Source organism: Curcuma longa, chromosome 15 (assembly GCF_044706935.1).
Source record: "Curcuma longa cultivar G26 ecotype Majalengka, Jawa Barat chromosome 15, ITB_CL_G26_1.1, whole genome shotgun sequence".
NCBI classification, from domain to species: Eukaryota; Viridiplantae; Streptophyta; class Magnoliopsida; order Zingiberales; family Zingiberaceae; genus Curcuma; species Curcuma longa.
Window position 1 is genome coordinate 3,310,012 of NC_133875.1, and position 23,061 is coordinate 3,333,072.

Below are 23,061 nucleotides of genomic sequence, written 5' to 3' on the forward strand. Positions count from 1 at the left end.
GCAAGAACCAACTCTTCGTTTTCCATGCTTTGATCGTGCAGTAAAGTATCATGCAAGAAGTAACTCTTCTGTTTCCATATTTTGACCATGCATTCTTTGATTTCCCAAGGCTTAATCATGCAATTCCAGATTCCCACATATTACAAATTAATATCATTCAATATCCCCTCTTAATTTGTAATCTTGAGTTGCTTTTTGAATTTGTTGAACTTCTATATTAGATATCATAACGCTACAATAATATTATTGTATTAGATATGATTCGAGTTGTTCTGCTAATTGTATGACATTTCAAGAGCAGACAAGCAGATGATGGCTTAGAGAATTTGATAAACTAGATCCTACAACAACAGGGCAAAGGATTCCATAGGAAACACAGATGATTCAGGGCATTCTTGATTTGTACAAAAAGGGAAAGCAGATGCTCAATCTCGATTCCATTCCTCTGATAAAGCTCAACCATTGAAGCGAACAACAATGCACGAAATGTCGTCTTTGCTCTCTCTCTTAAAGGCCTCCAGAGTCAGCCGCCGAGCTGCCGCTAATGGGTTCTTGATCTTTCTCGCCAGGTCAACGGCCTCCTGATTGCTCAAAACCTGTGAAATCCATCATACTTCAAACGGCCGCAAAAGAAATCGCTTAAAACAGAGTTTGAATTCACCTTCCAGACGCCATCGCTCGCAAGGATGAGCAGCTCAGTCTCGGAGTCTGCATCTTCAGCTCGCACATCAGGATCCGATCTTACTTGTGCTTTCAGATTCTTGTCCCCGAAAGCCCGCGAAACTGCTAACTGCCCATTGACTCTCGCCACGTCGCCTGGAAGGAAGTTCATCGACAAAGATTCAGCAAATCTAACGAACCTCCGTCGAGATCCTTTCTATCACACCTCCTCACCTGGCAGGTTAGAAACGAAGCCACCTCTCGTTTCGATGCTCTCTCGTTCAGAATTCGGTTCGTGATCGATCGACATTTGGATGGCCTCGCCTCGCCTCGCAAGAACAGCTCTGGAATCGCCAACATTAGCCACCCACAATTTGGTGCCGTTTACGAGGATGGCAGTGACTGCGGTGGATCCACCTCTCCCTAAATCGCGACTGTGAGACAGAATCTCGTTGTCAGTCCTCTCGTAGGCCCTTCTGATCGCTGCATCAGGATCGTTCCAAAACTCTTCCTGCGAAGAAACATAAACAACATCAGTACTCCGTTTGTATTCGAGAATCCAGTGGAATGGAAATTACCTTCTCCAGAATATTGGTGAACAGATGATGCTGTAGATAAGCAGGAACGCTGTCTCCTGAATGGCCATCGAAGATCGCAAACAGACCAAGTTCCTGATCTCCGATATTGATGAATTTGGCTACATGATAATCCTCTATAGGATGATCTGCTGCTCCTTTTAGTAGACTATAGCCATAGCTAATCCTGCTGCGACTGTTTGAGTTTCTACCTTTCCCAACAGTCAACGATGGCCCTGCCTGCTGAATGCCCAAATCGATTCCAGAAAAACAATGATTTCAAAAGCTAAAGCAGCAAAATAAAGATGAAATGAAGAATTGGAAGCCACGTTAATCCATAAGAACGATGATATACAGGTACAAACTCACGAAGCAAAAGCATATCTTTTCCATGAAATCCTTGCAAAAGATTGACAAATCGCATCGCGAAAACGAAGACTAGCTAGCGTTCTCCTCGCCGAATCCCTAATCTGTTGGCTGCGACGCCAAGATGCGATTTTTAAGGAAGCTCGAGTATCAAAATCCCAGCTTTTGTAAGGCAAGCCCACGCCCGCGATTGGGAAATAGAGATTCGACGAGTAGAATTGAATCACGCGCACGCACGGAAGCCAAGAGTAAATAAAACGCTAGAACTTCGCTTACCAGTCGGAAGAACCCCCAGTCCCCTTTCCACCCGGAGCAGAGATCCAAAAAGAGATTTCGGATGGGATGTGGAAGCATTTGGGAGGGGATTTGCGCGTCGGAACTCGGAAGCAAGACGCAGTCGGTCCGTCTCTTTGAAGAGTAGTGCAGACGACTGACGGAGTCGTCGGCGAAGCCCAATAAATCACCACGAAGACTTTCTTGTCCCCCTGGTTGACTTTTCTTTCTATAACTCATTAAATTTAAAATATAAAATTAAAATCTTCTTGGACAATTCTCTGTAAAGCTCTCTATTCCATTAATACACTCGTATTATTTGAAATAAACTTAACATTACATCAATTTAATTATGTATTAGTCTTTAGCTTCTTAATTTGGTTGCATCAACTAAGCCAAGTCAAGATTCATTTAATATGTTGTTGGTTATTAGGTCAAGTAGACTAAGCGTCGACCAACCTACATCAAGCCAAAAGGCCTGAGAAGAAGAAGACTTCTAGCTTAGGAGTTTCCTAGAAATAGATTAATAGATGACTTTAGAATGAGAAAAAAAGGATGGATATTTTTTATGAAAATTGCCATTTGTTTAGATGAGATTAAATTTTTAGTATTTATTTTTCTAGGATTAGATGATTTGATGATGAAATTACGCTGAGCAAGAAGAAAGCACGCAAAAGGCACCACCAATACTTTAGGATGCTTCTCTGTGGGTGTTTCTTATTTGAGATCGAGGAGGGATGAATCATTGATGAGTTGTCTTCAAAGTTGACGAGTTTCAATGACATGGTGAAGGATGGACTATATGGATCTCTACAAAACTCAATGAGAATTATAATGGAGGTCAAAACGGCCTTGATTCAACTACTCTGACACTCAAATTAGATCTTAAATTTTATTCCAGTCAAGGATCAAAGATGAGTGAACCATCGATAAGTAGTTTTTGTGATCGACAAGCTCTAATGATTTGGTGAAAGATGGACTCTGTGGATCTCTACAAAACTCAATAAAAGTTAGAATGAAAGTCAGTTCAAATCAAGTATCCAAGAGTAGAGAAAGAGAAAAGAGTAGAAAGTAGAAAAAAGATTTTTGATAGCTTGTACACGTACTTGCACCCGCAAAAGTGGACTCTCTTTTACACTATCCTCACGTTTAGGTCGTGGGATAGCCACGTAGACCCACATGTCCTTATTCGTACCCTCAATTGTTCCATATCCCCCGCTTATCACGGTATCCATATTCCCCACAATTGAGGAGACTAATTATTGCATTCAAAGGTATTGGAATGAACCGAATTGAAGGAGTCAGGAGTGGTCGAGCTAAAGGAGTCAGATACCTTTTAAACTTAGCACGTCTCCACCTCAATGTTCCGATTGGCTGCCTCGGGCCCATCTTACCCAAAGTCGATCTCTCTTTCTCTTTGACTCATAACTTAGTTTGATTTCAGACCGACCCATTGATACCCCTTGTAAGCCACCTATCCCCGCCACATCAGTAGGTTTAGTTGAATTTCAAACTCTCTATCGATCGACATTTGGCTTTAAACAAACTTACAGATGAACAACTGTGTAACCTACGATTCAACCAGAGCTTTCAAGGGACTTTATTAATCTCTCTGATACTCTGTGAAAACAAACACCTGCACAGAAGGACGAAGAGAGAAAACACGATCTGCATGCAGACGCTCAGTGTCTGATTAATTTTTAGAAGGAGATCTCGGGTGTTGCCACACCAACTCCATTGCAAATCTGTCTCAACAAAACTTTGCTGTCTTCCCTTCGAATCTCTGACAAAATCAGAGTAGATGCCCTGCTAGAGATTCAAACCAAGATTCGTGATATTAATATTGCACATGCGACATAAACTTGGATTTTGTTTTGTGATATTAATACTGCACGTGCGACCTATGGTTTTGACTTTCGTTCACTAATGTCGAGCGAGTAGCAGGTGTAAACGCTGTATCAGATTGTTAATTAGATCCCCTGACGAACTGCGTATGGTAAAACTGAAAGATCTATCGAAAAGTAGTAGAGAGAGTAGTCAGTAGTGATAGCAATGTTTTTGGTGAGCCGATTGCATGGCAAGTAGTGGCGTGCTCGAAGCTGTCGTGTATAAATAAGCAGCGAGATCTTCTGGTGAGAAAGTGAGCAGTCAGTCGCTCGCTCGCTGCAATGGGGAGATCGCCCAGCTGCGACGAGAATGGCCTCAAGAAAGGGCCGTGGACTCCTGAGGAGGACCAGAAGCTGATCCACTACATCAAGAAGCATGGCCATGGAAGCTGGAGAGCCCTCCCCAAACTCGCCGGTACTCTCGATCTCTTTATCTCTGTGTATTCGTCGTCTATCTTCTTCTTCTTCTTCTCATTCGGGTGAGTTTCAGAGCTCAATCGGTGCGGCAAGAGTTGCAGGCTGAGATGGACTAATTACTTGCGGCCGGACATTAAGAGAGGGAAATTCTCGCCGGAGGAAGAGGAAACCATCCTCAGCCTGCACGCCATCTTAGGAAACAAGTACGGATCGTGCATTAATTTCGAGTTGAATTGATCCTTTGACGTGAGTTTGATCTGTATCTTCAGGTGGTCTGCAATCGCGTCGCACCTCCCTGGACGGACCGACAACGAGATCAAGAACTTCTGGAACACCCACCTGAAGAAGAAGCTCATCCAGATGGGTTTCGACCCCATGACTCACCGCCCGAGGACCGACTTCTTCTCCGCCCTCCCGCAGCTCATCGCCCTCGCCAACCTTCGCGAGCTCACCGACGGTCGCCGCCCGTGGGACGACCACGCTGCGCGCCTGCAGGCAGAAGCAGTCCAGGCCGCCAAGCTTCAGTGCTTGTTGCAGTCCGCGACCACCATGACCATGGCGAATGGAGCCGCCGCCGCCGCTGAGTTGGAAGCCATGAACCTGCTTGGTTCTCAGATGATGCCGCCCTTCCCTCCGATGCCTTGCGCCGGCCTTGATAACCAGCCGCCGCCGTTCTTGTGCGAGCCGCCTGCGAACCAGGAGAACAGAGAGCTGTGCTACTCCATGGCAGGATTCGCCCAGGAAGAGCCGCCTCATTCTCTTCTTCCTCCGCCGATAGAAGTCTCCGTTGCCAACCATGGCGATGATCGCATCATTTCTAGCTACAACAGCAACGAAACCACTTCCAATATCTGGCCTGATGAGCTCTTGCTCGATAACCAATTCATGGCTGAATTCGCCTGAAGATTGTCGTGTTTTACTCGATCTGCTGCCTACCAAATGGATGATGAATCCTTCACACTTGTAAATCGATACATACTGTGATGTTTATATATATAAATCCTGTAAAAAAACTTCTCTGTTCCTCCTGAATCCCAACTCTCTCTCTCTCAATTCCGATGCCTTCTCCGACAATGATTGTATGTACTGTAATCCTTGAATATGGTTTCAAACGAAAGCTTTCACAAACAAACAAACAAACAAACAAAAAAAGAAAAAGATCAGTTGGGAGAGTGCAGTAAGTTTCCTATGTCACCTGTTGAATAACGACTGATAAGATTAAGATAGAAAAGTTGGTGACTGAAAGAAGGAAACCATGGCTAGAGATTGAATAGTAGCACATCAAGTATGAAGGTTCATACAATGTAGTGAAGTAGTTGGAGATTTTATTTCCCTGTAGAGCAGAAACTTAAACGTGAAGGTTCATACAAAAGCATATGACTTCAATGGCGGAGAGAACAGACGAATAGATGGAAAGTCAAAAATAATCACAGGCAATTCCAACCTAATTGGGTTGTTAGGTTTTAGGGGCCATGATTCTGTCAGCGATGGGGGAAAATTATGTTTGATTTATATCTATTAGTCCGTTCTATTATTAATGATGGTTACGTTTGACAATGTATGATTGACGATCTTCACGTAGTCCATTGGTGAGAAGAATACAAAGTCATCACCCGTACCCTATGGAAGGTCTCTTCCACTCATGTTTCTTGTGGGATCTTCGGATTTCAGAGAAGACGGCTCTACGATATGACACTAGATCTGTAAACGTGAATCTATTCTTTGTGTTCATATGGGCATGAATGCATGCTTTAGATTGATGACTTCATCAGATTACTTATTGCTCCTGTCTGAGGTCGTCGTCGCGGGATGAACCACCGGATAACTGTTTTTTACATTGATGTGATTGTTGAACATCGAGGAAGAGTTGGATCAACTGGAGAGTCTATAAGCCTTAAGACAAAAAACGAGTTAAAATGGAGGATAGAGATGTCTTAGCTCAGTTACTCTAACACTTAAAAACAGTAAAAATGAGAGAGAATGGATGGATAGTTGGTGAATGTGTGTATATGATTAGTATACATTTGTCTACAATAGTGGACTCCTTTTATATCATCAAGAATAGTACCTTTTGATTTTTTTAATGGATCGTCCTATCGTAATAAGGCAAATGTTCAATTGTTATATCTACGAGTCAAATCATCCCACATCCTATCATGTAGAAGATCATGTGGAGATCACACTGTAAAGGTTTTGCTATTCCGTGTGTTATGATAACCCTTGTGAGATCCTCCGTGTCGCTGACCAATTGGGAGACTTGAGCCAAGGGGTTTGACATGTTAATCGGAGAGATCCTATTGGTGGGACCGAGGTGACGGAAAAAGAATGTTGGATCAACAGAACTGAGCAAACTAGGATAACGGTGTTGGATCAAACGAGCTGAGTGATTGAGTCTCTTGTATTGGGTTAGTCGAGTTGACCGTTTGAGTCGGTAAAGCTGCAGAGTCTATTGGGACAATGGTGTTGTATCAACTGATCTAAGTGATAGTAGTCATGTTGACTTAACTTGACCTTACTAACCTCTATCCCAAACTAACTATTGACCTTAGTACTACATGTGAAGTGAAAGCCCTCCTTGTGCTCCACATCACTTATATTTGCTATAGGAATTTAAGTAGATTGATTCGATTTGAGATCAAAGATAAAATAATTCAACAAAATAATCACGATCGAATAATTTTAATCAATTGAATACAAGTTAAATCGGCTTTCTATAACCAACTTCCTTTGGGTTGAACTTCCGTCGAGTCCCAAACTCTAATTTATGGGTTTAAATTATCCAACTTGAAAATATTTGAGCTGTCCAAATTTAATAAAATTTATAAATAATGTAGTAATATAGAAAGAATAAAAGATTTACCAAATTTAAGAATATATATATATATATATATATATATAAAATTTATATACTCATTTCATATGCAATTATTTTATTCTACATTCATGATTAACTACTCAATCACATCATTTTCATATTTTACTTCATTATACATGTGCATCATTTTCATATTTTATTAAACACGTGCATGGATCATAACAATTTTTAGTTAATCTGTCTTTTCAATTATATACATTTAAAAAAAACAAAATTTAAATATAACTCCTTTGCCTAAAATTCTTCAATTACAAATTCTATGACAACTGTGTAGAATAAATTTTATTTATTTGGATGGAAACTAAAAGGTCATTATATTTTAATTTAGAATAAGATAGAAAGAAATAAAAAAAATTATTTCGATTAAATGCCTTTACATAATAAAAAGGAAAGTAATTACTATAGTTTATATACTTCTAATTCCGTCCAAATAATAAAAAATAAATGCAAAATAAAAACAATATAAAGCTTTTTAAAAAAATTCTGCTCTCTCTTTTCTAATTCCATCTGGACCGTTGATAAAACGTGTCTTTTTTTTCGAGCCGTTCAACTCTATTTATTGCCAATCAAATTGGTCTTTTGCTTCATCGTTTTCTGTCATCTTCCTATTCCTTTCCCTTCCGTACGCCATGGAAGTCCGCAGCGCCGCCGCCGCCTATGAGCAGCGCCGCCCTCGCGTCGCCGTTTGCATGACGCCCGGAATCGGCCACCTCATCCCCATCATGGAGCTCGCCAAGGTCTTGGTCGGCCGCCATGGATTCTCCGTCACCATCATCACGCTCGCCTGCTCCGCCTCCGCGACTCAGTCCTCCCTCCTGTCCTCCTTCCCCTCCGACCACTTCTCGCACGTCTCCCTTCCCCCAGTCTCGCTCGACGACCTCCCCGATGACGTACGCATCGAGACCACCATGTCCGAAGCCACCGTCCGGTCCCTTCCTGCCCTGCGCCTCGCTCTCTCCGCCCTCCCCGACGTCGTCGCCTTCGTCTCTGACCTCTTCAGCACCGACACGTTTTCCGTCGCCAGAGAACTCGGTCTCCCCCACTACTTGTTCTTCCCCACCAACCTCCTCGCTCTCTCCCTCATCCTCCACCTCCCGGCCATCGAAGCCGCTGCCACCGACCAGGACCACCACCTCCCCGACCCGCTCCTCCTCCCCGGGTGCGTCCCCATCCCCCGTCCCGACATCCTCCACCCGATCCAAGACCGCTCCAACGAGGTTTACCGCTGGTTCGTCCACCACGGGCGCCGCTACCGCGAGGCGCAGGGGATCCTCGTCAACTCCTTCGACGCCATCGAGCCGGGAGCTGCGGTGGCTCTCCGCGAGGCCGAACCGGGTCGGCCACCGGTATACCTCATCGGACCGCTAACTCGGAAGCCCGCAAAAGCCGGTGACGAGGAAGCGGAGTGCTTGCGGTGGTTGGACCGCCAGCCGCCTGGCTCCGTCCTGTACGTTTCTTTCGGCAGCGGAGGAACGCTGCCGAAGGCGCAGTTGGCGGAGCTGGCGCTGGGCCTCGAGATGAGCGGCCAGCGCTTCTTGTGGGTCGTCCGGAGCCCCAGCGACGGCGGAGAGAACAACGAAGCTTTCTTCACGGTGCAGAGCAAGGCGGACCCGTTCAGGTTCCTGCCCGACGGATTCCTGGAGCGGACCCGGGAAGTGGGACTGTTGGTCCCGTCGTGGGCTCCCCAAGAGGCCGTGCTGCACCACCCCGCCACCGGCGGGATCCTCAGCCACTGCGGGTGGAACTCGACCCTGGAGAGCGTCGTGGCCGGCGTGGCTATGGTGGCGTGGCCGCTGTTCGCGGAGCAGAGGCAGAACGCGGTGTTGTTGGCTGAGGGCGCGGGTATCGCGCTGCGGGCGAAGGCGGGCGAGGGAGGGCTGGTGCCGCGGGAGGAGGTGGCGCGGGTGGCGAGGGAGATGATCGAGGGGGAGGAGGGGAAGGCGGCTCGGCGGCGGGTGGCGGAGCTACGGGAGCAGGCGCTCAACAATCTGGCAGTTGGTGGCGGCGCGTACCAGGCGCTTGAAGACGTTGTCAAAGAGTGGAAAGGGAAGATGGGCCCCGACTAATTTGTTTCGCCTAAAAAATGTTTTTGAATTTTTTAATATTTACTGAAATAAAAAGTTGCTATTAAAATTCAGAATTAAAATATTTTTGTAAGATATATTTTTAATCTAAAAAACAGAGCTATTATTTGTCTAAGTATTAATTATTAAATAATAATAATAATTTTTTAATTTATTGCAGTCTATCAATTTTAAATATTTTCCATTTTTATTTATTGTAGATATATTAATCTTAAATAATTTCTATTTTTTTGTTTTAAATATTTTATAGCGGATGAATTAATCTAAAATTTACTTTCTTTCAAAATTATCTATTTTTTTACATTATTTGATTTCTCATGTACATTAATAACAATTATGACATAGTTGGCTAACAATTCTATGGTGGTTATACCCGTGCTAAAATAAAAATATTTTTAATATAAAAATATAATGAGATGATTGTTTTGTATTTTTAAGAAGAGAGACACTCTTTAACTATTTTGATTAATTAGGGTTCCTTTAAATTTTATCTAATAAATTTACTTTAATTTTATTTCCTTTTTTATTTTTATTATTGTCAAAACACACGTGTATTAGAGTCTTATTTTAACTAAAATTGGTTAGTTATTGTTCAAAAAGGTTACATTACTTTACTTAATATTGTTCCACCACATTGAGAATGATGTAATTATATTTCTTATTTTATAGCATATTGATTTCAAAATAAATATGATAAAAAGAAATTTTAAGCATCTATTTAAAGCCTTTTTATTGAATGGAATGAATTAAGATAATCTATTCCAACTTCTTCTTTTTTAAATGACTTTCTTTTTCCTAGTTGTTAAAATAGTTTATTGCTTTCTATTTTAATTTTATAATTTTTATTTTCACATAATACTCTTTTAATTTAAAAAAATCTAAAAAGTCAGGCAAAAGTCTAAAAAATCCCCTTATTTTTTTAATAAAGAACACTCTAAGAATAAAATATGAGTATTTGGAAACTGTGTGTTTCATGAACCAATATTTTGGATTTCATAAAAATGAAGTAAATATTTATTAATTGTATTTCCAAAGACAAAACAGTATTTAATTAATTTGTAATAAAAAAAATAGGTTTATTATTTTTGGATAAGGATTCTACAAATCTAAAAAACAAAATTTAATGGAGGTTTTTTTGGAAAGTTTGACCGTTATTAGATTTTTTCCTCTCCAAAACTTAAAGACCTTCTTAAGCTTCTGTTTTTTTTTTGCCAAAAAAAGAAATGAAATTTCTATAAATACGCAACGCCAGCTAACGGTCAAATCTCCACGGCAACATTAGAGGAATTTGCCGGCGCCGCTCTTGCCTCCTTGATCGATGGGATTGCCATCGCTCGGAAGCAAAGCGGCGCACTTGACCTCTGACATCACCGCCGTCCTCCTGGATCCCGGCTCCGCTGATTCCTCCAGATCCCGACCCCCTTCCGTAAGCACTAACTCAACCTTTTCTGTGGTGAAATATTCGCGTCTTTGTTGGTTTTTTCGTTTCTTTCATTTGATTGCAGCTGCGTGATGTTGAGATCCTTGAGTTAGGGTTTAAGCATAGGGCTTCGAGTTGGAGTTGCTAGCAGGCGATTACAGAAACTTTGGGATTGTATTCTCCCATCTTTTTAAATTTTTGGAAACATTTTCAGTGTGCAATCCTGCAGAAGGTTTCTGATCGGATGGAATCATCTTCTCTTGTTCGGGAAGAGAATTCCACAACCATACATCCTAAGAAGGAAGAAACAGAAGAGAAATCTGAAGTTCCGGATGGACCTGATACATCATCTTTTACTGCATTCTTAATCTCTTTGTTGTCATCTTCAAAGTCAGGCAATCATCCTACTGGAGATCAAAATGAGCATCATGCAAAAGCAAAAGAGACGATTTCAACATCTGCATCCATTGAAAGTAGTGGAAAGATATCTTTATTTACTAAAGGCAGGAGAGCACTTGGAAAAGTTATCAACAAGACTGCCAAAATAAGTTCAGCTTATGAGCCAGAGTTGTCTGGAAACAACTTAAGACCAGTTGCAAAGGATGATAATACATATTTCGATCTACCAGACATGTCTGAACAATCAATGCTTCTGTCTGATAATATTCGTGCTGCCCTCTACTCCTCACTCCCAGCATTAGTTAAAGGGACAAATTGGGTGCTGCTATACAGGTGCTGTAATTGATTTCGATTCACTGATCTGACATTACATTTGTGAGATTATTATAGAAGGGAAAGGAATGTTGCATTTCATTTGTTCATCTTTTTTGTTTTTTGAATGCAGCACACGGAGACATGGGATTTCTTTATCGACTCTTTATAGGAGAAGTGCACTTTGTCCTGGTTATTCTCTCTTGGTAAACTAAATAGTTTCTAAAAGAAATTATATTTTTGGGTATTCAAGCTTCATCATTCAATATCGCTAAGGCTCTTACAATCAAAGTTGGAAATATTCTAGTAATTGAATGTAGAGGTTAAAACCAAGGCATAATCTCCATTGTTCTAAACAAAATAACCTAAGAAATTAGAGATGACATACCGTTGATGGAATATCAATCTTCTAGTCATAGTAAAGTTTACAGCTCTTTCCTCTTTCAGGTTGTTGGGGATAGAAGAGGTGCTGTTTTTGGTGGACTAGTTGAAGTGCCATTGCAACCGACCGATCGAAGAAAGTATCAGGTCTACAAGTTGAAGGATTCTCCCTTCCATTTGGAGTGTTCTCATTTTGTCGGCTTGAACTAATTCTGCATTCGCATTGTTTCAGGGAACTAGTAGCAGCTTTGTTTTCACTGATCTATCTGGAACTCCTGTAATATTCCGGACTACAGGTACTTGAGCTACTCTTCAATTGTTACCCAAATTGTGTGTACTTATTCTGCTTACCGAAACTCGACAGGTAGGAATCGCTATTTCACACTTTGTTCATCTGATTCCTTGGCACTGGGCGGTGGCGGCCACTTCGCTCTATACTTGGATGGAGATCTGTAAACTCTTCTCGTTAGCTGATTCTATCTCAATATCATGTGCCCATTTAAGTATCAGAACTAATGTCTTTTGAACTCCTTTTGAAAGGTTGAATGGATCAAGTTCTTCTTCAGATACTTTCGGCAATTCCTGTCTGGCCCACAGTGAAGAGTTTGAAGTAAAGGAGATTGAGGTATCTGATGATTCATCTCTTCTTAGACAAACTGAATTGCGGTCGAATGTGATTCCAAATGAAACATTTCCTCAATTCATTTCTGCAGTTGTGGGGTTTTGTCCATGCTTCCAAGTACGATGAGATGGTGAAGCTGTGTTGAACTGAAAAGCCAGGAGTTCTCAAATGGTGAACTAACATGTTTTGAGCTCGAAAATCGGCTGTTTTGTTTCGCTGTTAATTACAGCAACTGAGTTAAATGCAAATATGACCTAAAAATCAGATGAATGGTTAGCTAAGATTATTTACTACTGCAATTCAGAAACTCAACCTAGCGGGAGAGTAGTGTTCGTTCATCACTGTCATCAGTTTCGATATCTTCATCCTCATAAACCATATCAATCACACTTCTCTGGTTCTCATTCATCTCCATTTCAGAGAGCTGAACCTCAGAAAACTCTCTGAACATTTCATGAGCATTATCCAACTCGATCTGTTCCAGTTCTGATGCTATCAACGAATCCATTCGTGCCCTCCCTTTGTCTCTCGGATACGTACAGTAGAGGAATGAATAGATGAAGCAGCAGAGTGCCATAGGAAACGCTATCGATATGTAAAGTGCCTTGGCTAGAGATGCAGCATTTGCTCTGTCTCCCTCGATACTACTGTTGTCGTTCAGTCCATTGGGCACTGGCCGGTAGCCGTAAACACGCTCAGCCAAAATGCCGACGGTAGGCGGGGCAAACGAAGAAAGAACAGACTCTAAAGATCGGTCTAGTGCATATATACTTGTTCTTGATTTCGCAGGTACTATCTCTGCAAATATAGGGCTGCATGGCAAAAGGAACAAAAATTAAACAGTGTTCATTTCAATTGTCTCTTCCAGTGGTGATTAATTGTATTCGTGTTAGATTCATACTTGTTTGTAGCCGGAGCATTCCAAGAAATGCTTAAGCCCATGATGAACATGACGAGGCCATGCACCACTCCCGTAGATGGATCATCAGGCAAGACCAGCATCAACAAGGCTGCGAGTGGAATTGCAGAGGCAGAACTGATCTGAGACAGAACTATTCTCCCAGTGTTAGGGAAACGTTCGGCGAAGAAGTCGCCCATTGCCCCGCCCAAGAGCCCTCCGAGTGCGCTTGCAATAATGAACACGCCCATGAGAATTCCAGTGCCCTTGTGAGAGAAACCGATGAGTTCCAACCACATTGGTGCGAAAGACAATGCCGACCAGGGAAAGGAACCGGTCACTCCCTGCGCCACGATTATCTGAAAAGATGGGACCTTTATGATACTCTTTGCGTCTTCAAGCAAATCCGTGACTTCTTCCCAAGTTGACTTCCTTGAGACATGATCATTGGCCGGATTGGGATCGTCAAGGAAATTAGGGTCAACTGCGAAGAGCCGTACGAGTACTCCAACAACCACGCTTATGATACCAACTATGTGAAATGCAACTCTCCAACCAGCGATTCCCATTACGGTAGTGGAAGCCAAGAACAGAGCGAAGAAGCCTCCGATAATAGAACCGAAATTGCCGGTCAGCTGTAGCCATCCAAAAGCTGTACCACGGGTGGTATCATTGGTGGAGTCAGCGACAAGGGATTGAATTGCTGGGGTGACCAGTGCTAATCCAACTCCATTCAAGCCTCTGGAAATTGCTACCTGAGGGAAAAAGAAATCGTCTTACAGAGTATGTTTGATTCTTCATTACAGAAATCATACATGAATTGATTTCGAGGGAAGTGAAATTATTAAAGAAAATATGATGATAAGTTCTACACGATTTTGTTATTGCAATTGGGAACATCAATATCGTCGACAAAAATCTGCAATTTGAAGAACGAAATCATGGCTGGTTAAATGGACATCAAGATGGAGCGAATCGAACGATTTTTTTTGCTTTTTTTAAAAATGATTACTGAAATGGAAATTTTAGGTGCGCACCTGGAGGAAGGTGTTGGAGAGGGCGACGAGGAAGGTGGCGATCGCCCAAAGCAAAGCTCCGAGCGCTATGACGTGGGTTCGGTTGTGGCGGGTGGCCAGGTACGCGGCGAGGGGGTAGCAGGCGGACTGGACGATGGAGCGGAAGAGGGTGAGGGAGCCGAGGCCGGTGGGCGATGCGTGCAGCGCCTCGCCCACCTCTTTGTACACCGCCGGAAGGAGCGCCTCGTCGGCTCGCTCCATGATCGCCGCCAGGTTCACCAGGACCAGCGTCCGGTGCTCCGCCGTCCCGAGCTTCATCCTCTGTGCCACCGCCGTCGGATCTGACCGGATCGGAGAAAAGGGCGAAGGACTAACCAAATAAAGGAGGTATAAAAAATGGTACATCCGAAGAACGCGGGAACAATGAAGTAGGGTCCTCACGGATTGAGAGGCTTTGTGGTTGGTATCCTAACGGGTGCAATGCAGAGAGTATACTTATTCGTATCGTTAAAAGGGACCTTCCATTTTACTCACGTTTCTACCTTGTACTGTTGTACATTAACAAGATAACAAAGAGTGTCGAGTAAGATGTGAGGTACGTAATAATTGACGTGCACTTTGGTTTTTCTTGCAACGGGAGAAATCCTTCCATTATTTATTTATCAACACCAAGTCTACGTGATACATAAACACAAACCGTAACGCCTGTTTTATTCTCCAACTCGTAATTTTAACACGGCAGAACAAATAACACATCGACTGAACCGATACGGTGACAAAACGGTGCCGGTTTAATCAATCCAACACAACAGCGACGACAACGAAGGCGAGCGGGGACTAGCGGTGAACGGTGATCCGCTCACGCGACGGTCACGTGCCTTTTGATCGGCGCGAACTCTTCGCCGCCCTGGTCGTCGCCGTCGCCAGAGTTGGAGGTCGGGCAGAGGTCGCGGGTGGCGTAGAGCTGGTAGGGGCTGGCGTCGCGGGCGAGCCACTGCTCGACGGTGAAGAGCTGCTGGTTGCATCCCATGTGGGGGCCGGTGGTGGTGACCTCCACGTAGTTGCAGTACCAGCCGTGCCCGGGGCCGGATCCATCGGAGGTGAGGTTCATCCAGCAGGGCGGCCAGGAGGAGATGCAGGGTCCGCGGCCGCTGAAGATGTCGAGGTTGCCGCGTTCGAAGTAGTCGTAGTTGTCGCCCATGAGGCCGCCCCACGACTCAAGGTTCTCGATCAGGACCCCGTCTCCGTCGGCGCCGGCGATCGCCAGACTGATGATCGAGTCCGTGCCGCCCTTCCAGATCGTCCCGGTCCGGACGTAGATCGTGTACACGCAATTGAACTCGTCCTTGTTTCCTCCGTCCACCAGCTGCTCGATCATTTGCCCCAAAGAAAAAAAACAAAGGTATGAACAAAAACACAGCATAACTGATAAGCAAATCCTCAATCATGGCAGAAGAACACTTACTTTCTGAAGGGAGGAGAGTCTTGTGGAGTGAGAAAAGCCGATCAAACACCAGAGGAGGAAGATGATAGAAGCACTGTGGATTCTGCTGCTGCCGGCCATGATTGGTTTCGCTGCTTTCTCTCGCCTCTTTGCGAGGAGAAGAAGACCGAAGCGTGTTTACTTCAAGGGAAGAGAGGGAGGCGGGGGGAAGGCAAAGTCGGGGTCTGGTATCCTGCAGGATAACCGAATACATCAGTTTTATTTCTCTCGACCTCCCGTCTCCGCTGTGTGCAAGTGAACACGTGTCACATGTCCGGAAGTGACGCTGTTCCCTAGGGGATACCAGACACTACCAAGCTCGTGATCCAGTGCCTGAGTCACGTGTCGAAGGAGAGCTTGATTAGATTAAATTAAATTCGAGACAGGAGCCATCGTCTTCCGTCCACGCGTCCGGCGTTCGATTGGCGGAGTGTGGTCTGTCGGACAATGGCCATCTCAGCGGATTGCTAGCGTTGTCGGCAACGGCAGACATGGTAAACGTGGCAGGCAGCAATTTTGCCATTAGTTTATCCTTTATCTCAAGAAATAAATAAATCATAATAATAATAGATTTCTCTTTTAACGTGCGTAATCTCTGATGTTCAACGATCAATTATTGCTACAAATCGATCACCATTTTTTAAAAAAAATAATAATAATAAAATATATTACGATGGACAACATTAAAAGTTGTGTTTTTTTTAGGAGAGTAATTCTATTTGACAAAATTGAAATTGGCTTTTAAAAATATTTGTTTGATATATTTTGACTATTTCCTTTTATATCACATAGTTTTGAATGAAAAAAAAATGTAGATGAAAGTAGATCGACTTCAATTTAGGATACAACGCAGTGATAAAGCATATGTGATACAAATAAGAACATGCAATTTTCAACAAGAGTATTTATCTAACGTGATTGTTTTTTAAAAGGTTCGTCTTGCTTTTTTTAAAAGTTCATCTGCGAGTATAGGTTCACTTTGTGTTTTTCAAATTTGTTTTAATGATCGATGAAAAATTTCTATATATATCACTAAAATTCAACACATTTTAACCTTTAAATTCAACAATCGATCTTGAATGGAACACGGATATGGGGGAGGTTCATGATGCAAGTATACAGGTGCTAGACATATGACGAAATCGACCCTAGATCATTATCTCTTGAAATCGATCCCTAACTATTATGCTAGTAATACTATGTGTTCACCATCTGTACTACGCCTTGAGAGCTACTTAGAATCACTTAAGCATCAAAGAGATATTGTCGGACATCTCCGTAATCTTCTAATCAATTGATCATGTAAATTTTTTTTGACGATCCATATATTCAATTCTTAAGGTTTGATTAATTCTAGAGATGATCAATTTGGTCTCCCAAAAATTTTCCATCGATTATCAAATAATTTTTTTTTAATAATATACCCACTTAAGAAGTTCGTCTTATTTTTATCATCATATCTTAGCCCAAGTAATTGATCATGCATGTTCATCTATATTTTCAGTGGAAATTTTGTTGTTCTCGGGACATAATTGAGTTAATTACTACAGGACAGATTTGTTATAGTTGATAAGGATCGAATCTCAATAAAGTTGAGAAAAAAAATCCTCTCCTGTAGTGGCCAACTACGACTTTCTAATTTATCTTTTCACATATACTTATGAGATTGATCATGTGGGCAATGATGGAGTTAGAAAATTTATAATCTCCGGATTAATCCCGATCTGATCGAAAGTCCCGAGCTATCTTCCTCTCTCATATCTATTTTTTATTTTTTTTAAATAAATTTAAATGGTAGTTCTTCTTTAAGTCCATCGAACCCCCGACTAAACCTCGAATAGAAAAATACTTAGCTCCGTCCTTATTACGTGTGGGGCCACGAGTGACTGATTCTATTTTTTTTTTACTATAGCATAGGAGGATATTTTGTTAGAGTTACAACAATTAGACAATTTTTTATATAGTTTTATAATACGAGTTCATTTTAGGAAAAAATTAATGATAGATTATTTTTAGATGTGAAATTTTTTTATAAAAAGAAATTATATCAGTGCTTCACTGTAGGAAAAATAATTAAAGACTATATTTGTTTTTTCCTTATAATTATTTTATTTTTATCTCATATGAAAACGCTACCAAAGAAAATGTCTGTGTGTCCATGCAACACTGACGTGGCCACGAGACATTGCCAACGCAGCATTCGGTCACACAATCTGGTTCTTCTCACAGCCTTCCGATCAAAAATAAACGGTCTGTGTTTCACGCATGCGCTAGATATTTTTGGCATACGCATTATATACCGTATACATGAATTCAAGCGATTCAAGCAATACCCACTCAGTGAAAGGACAGTAGTATGTTGGGTCCCAATGTTTTGAGTCTCTATTTGTGGGTACGAAAGAAGGAACGCAAAACACGTACACTTCAAATATTTTACTCACCGCAACGCTGCCATTGGACATCGATGCGAGAGATATGAAATGCCTATTTTACCCTCGATATTGCGGGAGCCCTAAGGTTATAATAGTGATACCGACTCTATAAATAATTCCGCTAGGGTTCCCTGCTCTTTCTGCATCGCGTCGAAGAGGCCAGGAAGTAGCCGCTCTCCTTGTTTCTCGTTTTCGGTACGAGATTATCCTTCATTGCCTTCGTTTGTGTGTGTTTCATTCCTAGTTCTGTCGATGATTTAGCTATTGGAGTTGGTGTTTTCGGTTTTCTGGATGGCTTTTTGTTTCCGGTTTTGTGGATGTGATCCATGTTTTTTGATCTGCAAATATTCGTAACTTAGGTAATGAGTTTGTTCTTCGATCTACGAATTACGTTAAATCAGATAGTTAGTTTGTCGATATTGCGTTGTTGTTTGTTAGCTTGCCTACTGAAACATCTGATTGCATCAATTTACTGTGTTATGCCTGGCGATGCTAGATCGGGTGTTAGATATCGTAGGATCTAGTCGGATTATTTGGATAAACCTAACGAGGATCATCTTATTGTCAGACGGTCGATTTGATCCTCGTTCTAGCAAAATCTTTTTCTGATATCCTTATCCCTTTATATACTTTTGGATCCTCTATTAAGCAAGTAAATCTTTGTTCTTCTGATGACAACGTTATACCTGGGTGTATTACTTTTTTTTTGTTTCTTTGATTATCGAAGTGTGTTTTGTTTTTGTGATCATCTGATCTAAATTTGTGTAATTTCATTTTTTTGAGTTGATATCACCTCTTTGTGTGAGGATAAAATCAAAGCTAATTGATTTTTTTAATATGTTTCAATTAAGAATCATTTTATAAATATTTTATTTAAAATAGTAATGTAAAACATTGAATATTTATCTGTTAGTTTCAGACACTTAGTGATGTCCTGTGCTAGTAATATGTTGATATATTATATTACTACACTTTCTAGTTATAGTGGTAAATCAATGTCACCATATTTCTTTCTAAATGTCAAAGTTTGGTTTTTGGTTTGACACGTAGTGTAAAACGACTTGAAGGTTTGTGCTATGTTGTTAGCTACTAAATCAGCCTATAATTCTTAATGATGGATGTGTTTTTTTTTGCATTTAAATGACTATAACAATGATCATGCAAAATTATAACACATCTAAACACAATAGCAATGAGTGGATTTCTCATCAGTATGATGTTTCATTGTTTTTGTTTACCACATCTATACAATAATCATTAGATGATTACTGTGAAATATCTGTTTAGTTTTGTTTTCTGGTTAGAAATATTCACAGAGTGAGCTGTTTTGAGCATTTTTAGAATCTAGTTCTTTTGTTTCTTTGCTCACTCACTAGCAGTTATCAGTTTTAGGAATATTGTCAGTGAGTAGACTAGATTTAAAATGGATCTTTATTATCTCACAAAATAATCAAATATTATTTTTAATGTTTATTGGGCGATTTGAAATCTGATCTTAAACAGTAGTAGAGGTGATGATAGTGATCCTATGTGTTTCATTTGTTTTGTGCCTTGAGTTCTTGCAAATTATGTAAATTGTGAATATTTGTAGATAATTTCTTTATGATTATTTTCTCAAGTTTGTAAGTTTGCAAACAATTTAGTATAACACTAAAATATTGCTTCTATTGGATTCAATTGTGTAGTGGGCTTAATATTTTGACATAAGTGTTTTCTTATATATCTTGACAATATTGTCGATTAAGTGCTTGCTTATTTTTTATACGATGCAATTTTCTACTTCCAATTTCTTTTTCAGATGGTTTGAAAGTTGAAAAATCTGCAAGTGTATTAGAATTAGAATGAAATGTTTTTGAAAATTATTTAATATCATTGATCATCTTTTAATTCTCTTTCACTTTTATTTTATAAACTTAAATTGTTACCATTTGTCGATTTTGATTATTGTTGCCTTTGCTGGATTTTTGTTTTCATGTCCTTGTAGGCATAGTTTGATTTAGATGATTTGTTCAATGTCCTAGTTTGCTTTCAGTTTTTTTCCTTCTATTTGTTAAAATTTCTGTGTATGGCTGTGCTATTAATTTGATTTTAATTGCCATTTTTTGATCTTCTGCTAGAAATTAGCCATGGGTAAGGAGAAGGTTCACATTAGCATTGTGGTCATTGGCCATGTCGACTCTGGGAAATCTACGACCACTGGACATCTCATCTACAAGCTGGGTGGTATTGATAAGCGTGTTATTGAGAGATTTGAGAAGGAAGCAGCTGAGATGAACAAGCGTTCATTTAAGTATGCCTGGGTGCTTGACAAGCTGAAAGCTGAGAGAGAGCGTGGTATCACCATTGATATTGCTCTGTGGAAATTTGAGACAACAAAGTACTACTGCACGGTTATTGATGCCCCAGGCCATCGTGATTTCATCAAGAACATGATTACTGGAACTTCTCAGGCTGACTGTGCTGTTCTCATCATTGATTCGACAACTGGTGGTTTTGAGGCTGGTATCTCAAAGGATGGGCAGACTCGCGAACATGCACTCCTTGCTTTCACTCTTGGTGTCAAGCAAATGATTTGTTGCTGCAACAAGGTAATGTTGAGATGCTATGTTACATAGTAGAGAAGCTATTAAAGTTGCTAACTAACAACTTATGTTTTTCATCTATTTAAGTTGCTAACTAACAACTTATCTTTTTCATTTCTGATAGATGGATGCTACTACTCCGAAGTACTCAAAGGCACGATATGATGAAATTGTAAAGGAAGTCTCTTCTTACTTGAAGAAAGTTGGATACAACCCTGACAAGATTCCTTTCGTTCCAATCTCTGGTTTTGAGGGGGATAACATGATTGAGAGATCCACAAATCTCGACTGGTACAAGGGCCCAACACTTCTTGAAGCCCTTGACTTGATCAATGAGCCAAAGCGTCCAACAGACAAGCCCCTTCGTCTTCCTTTGCAGGATGTTTACAAGATTGGTGGCATTGGAACTGTCCCTGTTGGTCGGGTTGAGACTGGAATCTTGAAGCCTGGAATTGTTGTGACTTTTGGTCCTACAGGACTGACAACTGAAGTCAAGTCCGTGGAGATGCACCATGAGGCACTCCAGGAGGCTCTACCAGGTGATAATGTCGGCTTCAACGTTAAGAATGTCGCTGTGAAGGATTTGAAGAGAGGTTTTGTTGCCTCTAACTCCAAGGATGACCCTGCAAAGGAGGCTGCTAACTTCACCTCACAAGTTATCATCATGAACCATCCTGGACAAATTGGCAATGGTTATGCTCCAGTCTTGGATTGCCACACCTCTCACATTGCTGTCAAATTTGCTGAGTTGCTTACCAAGATTGATAGGCGATCTGGCAAGGAGCTCGAGAAGGAGCCTAAGTTCCTCAAGAATGGTGATGCTGGTTTTGTCAAGATGGTTCCCACCAAGCCAATGGTGGTCGAAACATTCGCCGAGTATCCTCCTCTTGGTAGGTTTGCTGTCAGGGACATGAGGCAGACAGTTGCTGTCGGTGTCATCAAGAGTGTGGAGAAGAAGGACCCAACTGGTGCCAAGGTCACCAAAGCAGCCCAGAAGAAGAAATGAACTGAGGATTGCAAGTTAGAGTTGTCTGGAGTGGTCGGTATTTGTCGCGTCATTCCCTTCCATCTGCTTTATGAGTTTGCAGGTATGCTATCCGGCGTCTGGATGCAGAACTGGGTGCTCGACAGGCGGTGGCGGGCTTTAAGGTCTATTTATGTTTTCTGTTTCTAAAAACCAATCGGATTTTTATGAGTCTTTGCAGTTGAGTGTCCTCTGGTCCTTGTGCTTTGCAAAACGCTACTGGTCTTTGTTTATTTTCTGCACGAATAAATTGACATTTATAAATGCTTGTCTTATGTTGTGCTTAATCTTGTATGTGATTTGCATTAGTTGCTTCTATACTGATGCAAATGAGGAAAAAAGGTCGAGCAGAATCCATTAATCAATCAATCTCTAACACGTAACTAAAAAAAACAAGATCAAGCACTAATTGCCCCCTCAAATTTTTTAACTAGATTTATATCGAAATGCAAACAGGTAAGTGTGCTGTCTGAATTAGGTTGAGACTGAGTGGGTTGCCTATGTGGCTATGTGGCTCACCGAAGGTGTTCGTTACGGCGGTTCGTCTATGGCTTTTCGTAAAGTTGTTGAATTCGACCGTGGAACGCACTTTGGCTCAGGTGGATGTGGTCTCTTAAGGTGTTGAGCTTGGCTTGTTAACAGACTTCAATGTACTTATCTAAGCCTAAGTTAATCAGCAATCTGTTTGTTTTACCGACTGGATACCTCTAAATAATACTTCAACCAACCTTATCTTCTTTTGATTAACTAATAGATATCCATGTCGTATCTTTCACAAAGCCGGTGCAACTTTGCCACTAAAGAAGCCACACTAGGTCGGTACGCAATTGGATAAAGAGTTGTAAAGGTGGAGCAATTTCCATGGCACTCACAAAAGCCAAAGGCGAAGGACAAAAACAAAGGATTTCCCCATGAACACCTCTCTTTCTTCACCTCTTATGCTCCTTTAATCCTGAGTTGGACAACCACATTTTTTCATTGGTGTCACAGCGTTGGGAAGCACTTGTATCTGAACAATGGGGAAAAGGACTTTTCGTAGTTCTTAAACTAATCCAAGATTTTATGACTGCTGAACAGAATACTAATGATTCATGGAGTGAAAGCAACAAAGTGTCTTTTTCCTTTCCTTTCTCCACTATTTATGCCTGGCAATTGCTGCAAAAGTAAACTCCTCCTTGTAAGCAAGCTTCTCTCAGTCCAACTCACACTTAAGGGATGCAGTTGAAAGTATTAGCTCTGGTAAATCTCTTTTCTTCTTAGATTAAGAAGACATGAATCATTTCTGAAACTTATCTGGTTTGGCAACTTGTCTCTGTCAGAACCAATTTCTTCAAGTAACAATAGCAACAGTTTTTG

At 41.4% G+C, this 23,061-nt stretch overlaps 7 protein-coding genes across 8 annotated transcripts; 4 read left to right on the top strand and 3 right to left on the bottom strand.

Moving 5' to 3' along the window:
• Nucleotides 1-367: 367 nt before the first annotated feature.
• LOC141846308 (putative protein phosphatase 2C 10) lies at nucleotides 368-2,016 on the bottom strand. 2 transcript variants are annotated; one of them, XM_074734326.1, is made up of 5 exons: nucleotides 1,878-2,016; nucleotides 1,239-1,475; nucleotides 895-1,171; nucleotides 662-816; nucleotides 368-596 (listed from the first exon to the last, which is right to left on the bottom strand). In XM_074734326.1, exons 1-5 carry the CDS (start codon nucleotides 1,953-1,955, stop codon nucleotides 456-458), a joined length of 888 nt encoding a protein of 295 aa, XP_074590427.1. In that variant the 5' UTR covers nucleotides 1,956-2,016; the 3' UTR covers nucleotides 368-455. The 2 variants fall into 2 exon arrangements, with proteins under 2 accessions (XP_074590427.1, XP_074590426.1); XM_074734325.1 differs by having other exon boundaries at nucleotides 1,239-1,478.
• A 2,026-nt stretch (nucleotides 2,017-4,042) lies between these two features.
• LOC141846398 (transcription factor MYB93-like) lies at nucleotides 4,043-5,149 on the top strand. The gene is made up of 3 exons (XM_074734430.1): nucleotides 4,043-4,175; nucleotides 4,251-4,380; nucleotides 4,447-5,149. Exons 1-3 carry the CDS (start codon nucleotides 4,043-4,045, stop codon nucleotides 5,078-5,080), a joined length of 897 nt encoding a protein of 298 aa, XP_074590531.1. The 3' UTR covers nucleotides 5,081-5,149.
• Nucleotides 5,150-7,665: 2,516 nt separating this feature from the next.
• LOC141846525 (UDP-glycosyltransferase 72B1-like) lies at nucleotides 7,666-9,118 on the top strand. Its single transcript, XM_074734568.1, has one exon. It carries the CDS (start codon nucleotides 7,682-7,684, stop codon nucleotides 9,116-9,118), a length of 1,437 nt encoding a protein of 478 aa, XP_074590669.1. The 5' UTR covers nucleotides 7,666-7,681.
• Nucleotides 9,119-10,454: 1,336 nt separating this feature from the next.
• Nucleotides 10,455-12,474, top strand: LOC141846397 (uncharacterized). The gene is made up of 8 exons (XM_074734429.1): nucleotides 10,455-10,586; nucleotides 10,858-11,288; nucleotides 11,401-11,473; nucleotides 11,715-11,795; nucleotides 11,881-11,944; nucleotides 12,013-12,100; nucleotides 12,189-12,273; nucleotides 12,362-12,474. Exons 1-8 carry the CDS (start codon nucleotides 10,455-10,457, stop codon nucleotides 12,413-12,415), a joined length of 1,008 nt encoding a protein of 335 aa, XP_074590530.1. The 3' UTR covers nucleotides 12,416-12,474.
• Nucleotides 11,500-14,502, bottom strand: LOC141846393 (uncharacterized). The gene is made up of 3 exons (XM_074734425.1): nucleotides 14,206-14,502; nucleotides 13,172-13,923; nucleotides 11,500-13,082 (listed from the first exon to the last, which is right to left on the bottom strand). Exons 1-3 carry the CDS (start codon nucleotides 14,500-14,502, stop codon nucleotides 12,584-12,586), a joined length of 1,548 nt encoding a protein of 515 aa, XP_074590526.1. The 3' UTR covers nucleotides 11,500-12,583.
• Nucleotides 14,503-15,029: 527 nt separating this feature from the next.
• LOC141846399 (PLAT domain-containing protein 3-like) lies at nucleotides 15,030-15,815 on the bottom strand. The gene is made up of 2 exons (XM_074734431.1): nucleotides 15,650-15,815; nucleotides 15,030-15,550 (listed from the first exon to the last, which is right to left on the bottom strand). Exons 1-2 carry the CDS (start codon nucleotides 15,746-15,748, stop codon nucleotides 15,044-15,046), a joined length of 606 nt encoding a protein of 201 aa, XP_074590532.1. The 5' UTR covers nucleotides 15,749-15,815; the 3' UTR covers nucleotides 15,030-15,043.
• Nucleotides 15,816-18,231: 2,416 nt separating this feature from the next.
• LOC141846394 (elongation factor 1-alpha-like) lies at nucleotides 18,232-21,969 on the top strand. Its single transcript, XM_074734426.1, has 3 exons — nucleotides 18,232-18,294; nucleotides 20,217-20,687; nucleotides 20,806-21,969. The coding sequence occupies exons 2-3, from the start codon at nucleotides 20,226-20,228 to the stop codon at nucleotides 21,685-21,687; spliced, it is 1,344 nt and encodes a 447-aa protein (XP_074590527.1). The 5' UTR covers nucleotides 18,232-18,294; nucleotides 20,217-20,225; the 3' UTR covers nucleotides 21,688-21,969.
• The last annotated feature ends 1,092 nt before the right edge of the window (nucleotides 21,970-23,061 follow it).